The sequence below is a fragment of the Primulina tabacum genome, chromosome 11, assembly GCF_025594145.1.
Source record: "Primulina tabacum isolate GXHZ01 chromosome 11, ASM2559414v2, whole genome shotgun sequence".
Taxonomy (NCBI): domain Eukaryota; kingdom Viridiplantae; phylum Streptophyta; class Magnoliopsida; order Lamiales; family Gesneriaceae; genus Primulina; species Primulina tabacum.
In genome coordinates, this window is record NC_134560.1 from 12778598 (window position 1) to 12790454 (window position 11857).

The 11857-nt window shown below is 34.9% G+C and overlaps 1 protein-coding gene across 1 annotated transcript; it reads right to left on the bottom strand.

The window, feature by feature from the left end:
* Positions 1–1755: 1755 nt before the first annotated feature.
* On the bottom strand, positions 1756–4557 carry LOC142518621 (F-box protein PP2-A12-like). Its single transcript, XM_075621417.1, has 3 exons — positions 4064–4557; positions 3463–3581; positions 1756–2315 (listed from the first exon to the last, which is right to left on the bottom strand). The coding sequence occupies exons 1-3, from the start codon at positions 4394–4396 to the stop codon at positions 1895–1897; spliced, it is 873 nt and encodes a 290-aa protein (XP_075477532.1). The 5' UTR covers positions 4397–4557; the 3' UTR covers positions 1756–1894.
* Positions 4558–11857: the final 7300 nt, after the last annotated feature.

Sequence of the window (11857 nt, forward strand, 5' to 3'; positions counted from 1 at the left end):
TCGAACGTTTAGACGCAAAGGCATGTATATTCTTTTATTTTTGCATCGATCTCGTCGTAATAAGTATTTTGATGTATATTGTATGAAAAATATGTGTATTTTATGCAAAATTTTGAGCAAAAATGTTTAAAACGATTTTGGATCAAAATTTTAGATCTCAAACCCGAGTTTGCTGTCATTTCGAGTATTGTAAACCAGTGAGTTATGATCGTTTTAATGGGACTGCTCTAGCTGTGAAATTTTTGTGTCACAAAACTCGTCAACTTCTGTTATTTTGAATTCTGCGACTTATAAATTGGTTTTCTGGAAATGTTTTCAAATATGATTTGTATTACTCTGTGTTATCTTTGATTTGATAGCAAATTCGTAATTTTCTGATAAAAAACGAGGGAGATATGATTTTTATCGTAAAATCGCACAAGCTGTGAAATTTATGTGTCACAAAACTCGTCACCCTCTGTTATTTTGAATTCTGCGACTTATAGGTTGGTTTTCTGGAAATATTTTCAACATATGATTTGTAGTACTCTGTTTTATCTTTGATATGATAGCAAATTCGTAATTTTCTGATAAGCAACAAGGGAGATAAATTTTTATCGTAAAATCGCACAAGCTGTGAAATTTCTGTGTCACAAAACCTCACTCTCTGTTATTTTGAATTATGCGACTTATAGGTTGGTTTTCTGGAAATGTTTTTAACAATGATTTGTATTACTCTGTATTATCTTTGATTCGATATCAAATTCGTAATTTTTTTTATAAGAAATGAGAGAGATGTTATTTTTATCATAAAACAGCTCAAGCTGTGAAATTTGTGCATGTTCTTCACGTTTTCTCAAATTTTGGTTGCAAGCTTCGTTGGGATCTCCTGAATCTTTGCTGTTGTGGTTAGGGAAGTATGTCCAGAGCATTCCAACGAAGCCCTCGACGTTTTAAGTGTGTTCGACGTACAAAAAGGAAATGTTTTATTTTTGAGGTATGCTAAATGTCTTCTGATCAACTATGAACTGGTTTGAAAGACGGAGAACGTGTCCGCGGACCTCTCCACCCCGGTAATGTATGACCGGGTTTTGATCAGGACTGAAAAGCGGTAAAGTATGACCAGGGACCAATCCACCTGGTAAAATATGACCGGGGATCTTATGTATTTGGTAGTGGACATCCCTGTCAGCCCAGTACTGTGGTTTAGTCTGATCAGGCGCATTACGTATGAGTCACTTGCTTTGAAACATATCTCTATGCAAAATGATGATGGTACGCATGTTTAAGTATGTATGACACAAGTATGTTTATGAAAAGTTTACGATATGATGACACGTCTATGTTTATGTAAGTATGTTCAAGTTTAAGTATGTACGCTCTACTTTAAAATGCATGTGGTTTACATGTTGCGTCTTTAAACTCACTAGACTTGATCGATGCAGGTGAGGACGAGTTCGAGGAGGTAAGAGGTGGGGACCAGTGAGTCGGCTCAGACTGCCCGGGGGCTAAACTCGAGGACCGCCTATATTTTCAAGAATTTTCAAGCATGTTAATTAAATTAGTCTAATTTTACAAAATTATTTCACGATGTTTAAATGAATATTTTTTTGACAAATTTTGTTTGTAATTATTTTTATTTCAAATATTTTACACGAATAGTTTATTTTTATCGCAATTTGAAAAATTATTATTTATTTAAAAAAATTTATTTTTCACTTATTTTAAGTAGTTCAAAATATGATTGTAATTATTTAAAAATTATACAACAAAGTCTATATTGAATTGAAATATATAAAAGTCCAGCCCATAAATTACATTTTACTAGACATATCTTGATCCAGAATGATACAATTCTTCACCAAATAAATGTTACACGTCCATCTAAACAAGCCTACAATGAGATAGGATGCAATTAAAAATGCTGCAACCTTTCCCTATACTCCACAGGATACACAAGCACAGAATCTAAACAAAGACCGCCTTTTGTGTGCGTACAATCTATCTGAGTCATCGAAAACTTGACTCTCATCGATCTGCAAGAATTTGGGACGACGAAATTCCCAGCATGATAATGAATCCATTTTCCAGGTTCTTTCAGGTAACATTGTTTTGTTGCCTTCTGGCCTTCAGAAGTTGAGATATGGAATCGAACAGGTTTTTTTTCCCAACCGTGCACATGTTCTGAGTTGCAAACACGCCTTCCAAATCTCTTTTGGGCGCGTCCCAGATGGAGACGGAAAAAGAGGCTGTAGGTGCCGGGTGGGAATGGGAACTCGATCTCACCATCGACTTGGAACCACCATATTTGCTGGAGATATGCAACAGATTGGAACCTAGATGGAAAAAAAAAATGAAAAATTGGTTAAATTCAGATTACATATTGCGTATTGTTTAATAAATACAGTTAAACTTTGATATCAGACTCTTGACTCATGCAATCAGGTTCTTGGTTAATCACAAGAAGTGACGTTCAAATACTTGCATGATAGCATAACCAAAAACTGTTCTTGGAAAATGGTCCAGCATTGTGATTTATCTTAATCTAAAAACCATAAAATCAGACAAAAAATTTCAGATTTCTACAAGCAAAAACCAAGTGCTTGTAGTTGAGCAAGGGGTTAACCCAGCAGGAGGGATCTCTACATCAAATCCTTGAGAACAACTTTCAAACTGGAGCGTCAGGAACTAAAAGGAGGAGAACCAAATGGATAAGAATCTTTTACTACTAGGAATCTCGAGGAGAAACGCCACAAAATACTAGGACTCATACCATCAACCAAATAACAGCCCACACAAGGTTGTAAATGGCAAGAGGCTGTGGTGGGGCGATAGACAGGTTGAATTTTTTGAAGTAATTTTTTTTAGATAATCATATATAATTATTCAATATAATCACAAATAATATCATTTTTTATGTAAGATGTGTAATTAAATAATATTTAAGCACAAAGAACTTCATACAATATAATATCATCTAGATAATATGCAAATAAATATATAAATGCAAACTAACAAGATAATTAATAAAGATTCATCATCGTATTAATGCTATTATGCTAGCAAAGTAATATAACTACTTTTACCAAAAAAATAAGTTTAAATTTGAAAGTTTCAATCCATTATCATTATTACATCTATATATGCGGGCGGCGGGCGACAGACAGTGTGTGGTGGGCTTAATGGTTGAGACTTGAGAGTTAAAATGAAAACCGAAAGTCAAAAAAAAAGTGAGGTGTGCTAGGATTTTGATATTTAAAATTAATTTGCTTTGACTAGGTTTTTAAAATTATTACTTCAACTTAAAAATCTTTACTGTCCGCCCTGCCCGCCTCCTCGCCTGCTTGCTCACAGCCTCGACCCGCCTCCCCAACGTCGTATAGCTTTGGCCGCCTAAGACACTCGTCTCAAGCGTAGGCGGTGCGGTCGAGGCTCAGTTTTTCAAAGTCCAAGTATTGAATGGAAATATTTCGAGACCCTCACCTCGATTCTTCGGTTGGAATTCGACTCCAGTATCTCCTGTCATCAATCCCTGTAACCGACAATCCATTGGATGATATTGACATAAAAGTCTTGCCTGTGGACTTATCCAACCACACTTTCTGCAGATAAAAGAGTCATTATATTCTATTTGATCGGTTTTGATATCGCAAAAAAAGGGGTCAGATTTCCAGACATATCACTATATTTCCCAGTCCTTTCCTTATTTCTCAAAAAAAAAAAAAGTCATTATTTTTCTCAAGATCCAAAGAAGGAACCAAAATTTCAGAAAATTAAGGATGTTAGATTCCCATTTCGTTTTACATCCCACAAATAAATTCATTTCATCTTCACATAAAACCATATTATTGTTATAAAAACAGATAACTATTCATAATTTCAAACTTATGCCAAAGTAACATAACAATACAGCTAAAAATCGAAATATCTCCCCAAGAAACACTCTTTAACATCTTCGATCTTCTCAAAGATAACCAAAATGCCCAGAAATCGAAACAAGATACCCATAAAAATCTTCTACAATCAAATCAAAAAAATTCAAGAACAGTAATAAATCGTCATTAAAGGGATAAAAAAATCACACCTTGGTACCACCATCAAAAGTATTCGGCCTACAAAGCGTGGAATAGATATCCCTTTTACACGAACCCTCACAAAAAACACCATCTTCCTCACCAAAAACCCTTTGTAAAACAGAATTAAAATTCACAGGCAGCTTGGACTCCCAAACAAAATCCGCGTACGACGCCCCCCTGAAAGCCCTGTTCAAGCCCGCGATCCTGCAGATCTGCAGAGGGTCTAGATAAACCAGCACCGACGCCACGCAGCTCTCCGGCAAGTCACCCAGCCCCGGCTCCGGCGACGGGCCCGCGGCGGAGCCCCCATTTTGATCCATGAAAGAGAACGATAAACCCATCAAGAAATCACGGAATCAACTACGAATATGGGATTTAATCAAGGGGAAAAAAAAAAAAAAGAAGGGAAATGGGAAGCTCTCGTCGTATATATTGATCTACGGCGGGAGAGGAACGCGCACTGTCCGTACAACGCGTAGGTTGGTAAGAATGATAATGTTGGGATACATAAAGGGATTAAGCTATTTATAGAATCTCTGTGTTTCTTGAAAAATTACCAAGATTTTATTTATTTTATTGTTAATTTATATTTTATTATAATCATTTAAAAATAGATTTTTTTTAGCATAAAAAATAATATTTTTTTATGGAGTATCCAAATAAGATATTTGTCTCACAAAATACGATTTTTGAGACCGTCTCACAGTAAAGTTTTGCTATCATTTAAAGGTTAACTGAACAGAATATAATATTGATCGATTAAATAAATATATTATTTGGCATTTTTTATACTTCAAAACATAATAAAGAAAATAAATATACACCTCTTAGATTAATGAAGATAAATTTAATTTTTAACATTCATGACATGATATCTATTTAGATTTTAATAATTTTATCCAATTACTTGTACAATTATTTTAACGATAATACGGTTAATTAAGATTATTAATTTATCCTTTTTAATAAAATTAAAACAGTAACTCCGTAATTTTCTGTTTCTGGATAATGCATGGTGATTTATTTTTAATGATGAAACAACCTTATAATGCTTCATTTGTATTTTTATTTTATTTTTTTACCACAAAAATTTATGTAAGACAATTTCATTGTTTGATTTTACGAAACAGATCTTCATCTCGATCCAATTTATTTAAGAAAATATTATTTTTATGTTGAAAATATTATTTTTTCACTTTGAATATGTATAAGTTGACTGATTTTATATCGACTAGGTATCTTGTGAGACGGTCTCACGAATCTTTATCTGTTAGACGAATCAATCCTATCGATATTCACAATAAAAAGTAATACTCTTAACATAAAAAATAATATTTTTTTCATGGATGACCCAAATAAAAAATCTATCTCACAAAATACGACCCATTGGACCGTCTCACACAAATATTTCCCTTTTATATAATAGATTTGTGAGATCGTCTCATAAGAGACATACTTCATACTTAAAAATACTTTTCTACCTTGATCTTGGACCTATATCAATCCGAAACTTATCCGTAAATTTCATGTTACATTTAATATCTTAAAGATGTATCAGAGGATGAACATGTATCCTAACATTTGGTATATTACTTCAAATACACTTGTCTTTCAAAATTCATCAATCAAATCAAGTAAGTGACACCTAAATTTATTGGACATATTTAAAAATCGCATGGGCAAAAATGCCACTTCACGTTTAAAAAAAAAATGACAAAATCGTGGAACAATAAATTGCTTTGATTTGTTCGTTTATAAAACGAATTTGGCGCAATCAATTTTCTGTGGCTAAGAACAAAGCTACTTGTATTATTTGGATTTGAATGCCATAATGAGTTACCTAATATTCATTTGTATGCTTGCAAAGTTCCTGGAACCACAATTATCGAATTAAACTCATGAGGCCAATTTCAAATTTGAACAATGAATCGCATGATTATTAATATTATCCTGACATATGAATAGCATAATCATATCTATCTCCCACTAATATAAATATATATTTTAATATTACATAAACAGACATGTTTGATGATAAAATAAGATTTAGCATTTTGGGAACAAAATAGAGTTTAGGTCGTCCACAATAGTAAATGTATTTTCTCCGAATATTCTTGGGTCACATAGTCCACATCATCAATCAAATATTTCACTACTCAAATATCTCACATTTCGCGATCAAATATCTCACCAAACATATATTTATGAGTCTCACTGTCACTTCAATTATATCTTTTATTTTCATTTAAATAAAATAACTAATAGTTTTATAATAAATCATTTCACCACTCTAATTAATTTCATCTATTACTCAGTATTATATTTTTATTCAAATATAAAATTAAAAATTTTACATGAACGTTTACATTTAATTTTAAAAAATTAAATATAATTTAAAAAATAAAAAAGAAACAAAAAACAAAAAAAAACCTGGAGCGAGAGGGGCCCGCTGCAGGGTATCTGATAACATGGCACAAGAAATCACCGGTTACAAATTTGTAACCGGTTAAAAATTAGGCACAGACTCCTAGACGCTCCAACGGTGAATATTGAGTATTTGGAGTTATTTTGATGACATGGCACAAGAAATCACCGCTACTGTGGTTGCCCTTATAGAAGGTTGAATAATTTTTTTTTTTAAATATTTGCTAAAACCGAGCTTGCTTTCATAGTTTTTAGACTGTGAGTGGTTTTTAGCTGGACCACTACAAATTAGTAAGTACGGAAACAAATCTGACTAGAAGAGTGATGAAGTATATATATTCCACAGAAGGAGCAGTTTACAATTAGAAATAATTGATCAAAATAAAATGTGTAAGTGAGTGAGACAATGTTTATGGATTTTCGAATATGAATATTCTTACGTCACTCATTCTTCCACTTATGGATGAATCCACTAAAAAAACATTGGTTTTACGAATTTTTGTAAAAACATACTTTGACTAATACTTATCACTGTCTAAATCAAAACTCTTAGTGAACACATCACAACTTCTGCTTGTCTAAGAAACCTCAATTCACCAGAAACAATAACACAATCCAATTGCTAGCTTTTCGTGGTTTGAGATAGTAGGGCATCACAAATTGATCATTAACTGATCTGATATAATCTGATAGGCATGTGCTAAAATGAGCAACTTGATATATGATAGCTTCATTTAATTTCCTTTAAATTTTTCCGGCTTTGGCACTTGCAACCTTTGAAAAGTTAATTGACTTTGGACACTTTGGGAAACATTTTATCAATCAGACTAGGTAAGATATTGTGCTTTATCACTTTCTCTAAATCAACTTGATTTCAACGTATCCACCTAGATTTTCCTTTATATGACCATTGCAGTGTTGTTGGAGTATAACGATTATAATTGTTCACTTCATTTAAGACTAGGTCTGGTCGGAAGTCATATGATCTCTTGCAGCCAGAGTTCTAATATAAATTTGAGCGGCCTGACTTGATCCACTAGTTGGAAAGCCTGTAAATACATAAGATAAGTGGTTGGATCCTGAAACATATCGATGTTATTTATTTATCAATCACCAAAACTTAGGATAAAAGAAATATTCTACTAATTTCTCTCTTTTTGGTGATGACAAAATCAAGTTGCAAAAATAGTTACAGTTGTTACAGATAAGCAGTTAAGCAGTTTAGTATAAGATATATTTGAAACAAATGTATTTAATGGAGTAAATGAAATATTATTGATACATGTGCAAGAGATATAAAAGAAAAACAAACCTATTACACCTACTGAAGAAATTGAAATCTATTTTCTATAACTTGAACTTGAGCCGCCACTGCCACCATTACTTCATCCTTCTCTCTTTCTTCTTGCATCCTCTTCATACCTTGCCCTTTCAATTTTTTTATGTTCTTCAGTTCTTTTTAAAACTTCGTCATTTTTGGCATCAAAACGCTGCATAAACTCAAGGATTTCCTACAATTGGCTGCCAAGAGTAGCTTGTAATGTGATCAAGTTCTGCACCCATATGGTTTTTGAATTGTGTGATATGTTACAAAAGTTCAACATTCATATGGATGGCTTTCTTCTTAGTTGTTGCTTGATCTGTGGTCATCAGTCTGAAATTGTTTTCTATGGATTTGAGATCACGAAGAACCTATTTCTTGAAGTTGTCTAATGCTACATTATGATCAAATGTTTGTTTTTGACGTTGGTCACTCATTTTGGCAGGTCCTTCATATGAGAAAATATTTGCTGAAGCATAACCTAATGAGTGGTTGTCTCATCAAACTCGGAGAATACATTAACATTGATTCAAGGACATGATTTTTCTTCTAAGTGAGGTTCTAGAGGGGAGGGAGTGGTTCGAATAATTAACTCTCTACCTGATGGATTTGCAGGAGAACTAGCTTCATGCAACACTAGAGTAGGTTCAGTGAGTGAAGTAGTTATTTGAGTGGTCAGAGCTTCAGCGGCTTGAATTTAAGTGGGATGCAGCTCAGCTACATCTTGCATGAATTATGGTCTCAGTTGGACATGTGCATAATCATATATGAATAAACTATGAACTACCATCTCTTTGTAGGTCAGATTTGCAGTAGAAATAATATGATCTTCATGTATCGGCTGGAGTGGTTGGAATTGATACCACATTCAGTTATGCAATTGCATCTTCTTTCTCGTTGATCAAATTCAAACTGAAACAATGATCGAATCACTTCATCCACAGAGATCAATGGCATATCATGGAGATGTCCGGTTGGATTCACATTCGTTGAAGGACGTGAAGCATTTGTGGTTTCAAAGGTGAGCATAGAAGACTCTACCTAATTCTGTGTTTGAGCGGTTTGAGTATGTTCTTCCATTACAGCTTCTTCAGCAGTATGAGTGTGGGGAAATTCGGCTGGAATTACTTCTGAAATTTGTTGTTCACCAATTCATTATGATATGAATCTGGCCGGTCATGGCGTGCAAATGATTGGAAGATGCGGATCCTCGTATGAAAGAAAGGCAAACACGATTAAATTAGAATCGCGTCCTCAATTCAATAAAAAACAAGGATCGTTGTTGTGTCCCGATCTTTTGATTCAAGCAACACGTGATTTTCACCCCTAAACTACGTGGTTTAGTAATAAAGAATCATAAGGAAAACAACCAAAAATAGACGAACCTTCAAAGAACAAGCATATGACAATCCGTGTAAGAAACGATCGACAAACGCCACAAAGCATAAATTTATAAAGTTTTAATTTTTTTTGGATACAAAAAAAGAAGCTTTTTTGTTGTTTGAGAGAAAACTCAAGAACAATCAAATTATATTCAATCAATAATGTGTGTGTAAAATCAAAATTTTGTGCATATATGTTTACAAAATAAACAATATATGAAAAATCTAGTTACCTAAACAATTAAAAATCTAAACTAGGAAACTAGGGATTTTCTCGCAGTTGAGCGCGCTCGGGCGGTAAGATGTTACCGCTCGGGCGCGGGGTCTTCTTGAATTCACTTCTCGTACAATAATTTTGGCGCTCAAGCGGTAGGATTTGACCGCCCGAGCGCGAAGCATTTTGCCTTCCTCTTCATTTAACACTTCCACAATGATCCTATGAACCTCAAGCTCATTTCCATGCATCACAAACCTTTCGAGGCTTGGAACCTTACTTGTAAGCTCTTCTCGATTGCTTATGAATCCAAGCAATGCTCCTTTGAATCTCCTTCCAATCATTTGCACGCATGACCGGCCAGATTCATATCATATTATCTCCTTTGCAGTTTCATCAATTTGTAGCATTCTCAAGTTGATGACATCTTGAACATTGGACAACTTGGGTTTATCCGCAAATATTCATTCATCTTTGGCTTTTAGGTCGATCAAAGGTGGCACCGATTTCATTAAGGGGATTTCACGCTCAGCAATTGTCACGCCCTTGGATATAACAAATATGGGGAAGTTAGGGATAGGAGAAGATCTAAGTGGCTAACTGAAAAACTTTATCGGCTTTTCAGCGTTTTCCTTGGGCTCATCCACTTTCTTGGATGCACTGAATACCTGATTCAGCGGGGTCTTCTCCCTGTCTGCATACGATTGTGTGTCAGAGAAGATGACCAACTTCCTCTTGGTGTCTCTAGCCGGTGCATTGGTCTCATTAGATGGCTTTCTCTTCTTCTTAAAGATCAGAGTTTCGGTTTTTCCAGTTTTTATGGACAACAGCTTGACTCCAATTGGCATTTGTTTCTTCTGATATGTTTTGATTGAGTTCCAGTTGGTTGCTTTTGTAAGGTCTATAAATTCAAACAATGTAACCTAACTGCATGCAAATCCAGGGTATTATTAAAAATGCTTAATTAAATGTTTTAAATGCAATTAATGCATGATTATTACATGATTTTATGGCATGATTTACTAGAATTGTATAAATTAGAGCGTTTTGCAGTATTCGATGATCGACCGAGGAACGAAGATCGGGGACAGTTAAGGGAAATGTTTTATTAAATAATTATTTTTAGTTATTTAATATATGATGTATTTAATAGGTGATTTTCGAAAATATGGAATTTTATGATATTTTTACACGTCGAACCATATTTTAAACAAGTAGTAGATTTTTAGCAAAATGAAGGACTTTTTGAGATTCAGATAATATTTTTGAAAACGTATCAAAACGAAATATTTTTGTGTGATGTTATTGGGCCTAATGGGCTTTTTTGAGTAAATTTTTGGGCGAAGCCCACTACACCTCATTATTTTTAAAACTTAGGCCCAATAGTCACACATTTATTATTAAAAACTTACTCCAACCCTAGCCCCTCCTCACTCCCTCTCGGCCGCACCTCTCACACACTCACACCATCAAGTTTCGGCTCTTTTTCAAGGAGATTTCAATAGGATCATCGTCTCGTTCCTCCAATGTTCGTCCCTCGCTCCGTTGGTTGGTTTTTTCGAACATTTATTCACAAAGACACTTCCTACACATTATTTTTCTCATCGATCAAATCATGATATGTTTTTTAATGATTTTGCATGGTAGTTACTAGACCTACTGATATAATTGGTTTTACATGGTTATTACACGAAAATATTGATTTTTCTTGTCATGCATCTCACTTTTTTGACATGTAATGAAGGGGCTGCCACGGCTCAAGGGTTAAGAGTGATTTTTCAGCAGGTTTTAAGGTGTCCCAGATGTAAAGATCAGATCTGGAGTAAATGCTTGTAGGTGGCCAATCGGATCTACTTGGTTGGCTCGGCTTTGTATCTCTATCGGGTTTAGGAGAGGAGCAGCAGAGCAAGGGTCATTCCAGGCCTTGGATCAGACCCTGTTGGGTCTGATTCGTGGCCCATGATGGCTCGTGCATGGCTGGTCATGGCCTAGGGTAGATCGAAGGAGTTATGATTGGTTTGGTTAGGTTTTGGCTTGCTTCGGGTAATTCAGGAGTTATGATTGGTTTGGTTAGGTTTTGGCTTGCTTCGGGTAATTCATGCACGTTCACGTGCATGGGGCTGAGGGCCATGGATAGGTCTGTCCAGGAGGGTCCAGTGGTGGGTTAGAAAGGGCTGGTTAAGGTCTGGTCCAAGCTAGTTTGGACTAGAGTTGAGAGTTTGAGGCTAGCGCAATTCTAGGGTTTTGGCCGCCTTTGTGCAGAAATTCCAGCAGCTGTCCAGTCGTGTTCAAGGGTCTTAAGCGGTCTGAATTAGGTTGTTTAAGGGCTGGTCATGTGTGGTTAAGTCATGGTTTAAGTTTGGTAAAGTTTGGTTGAGTTTCAGGTTGATCCGGGTTAAAACCAGGACTCCGATCCAATTTTTAAAACGAATTATAGAATTTAATGCATGAGCTCGATTTT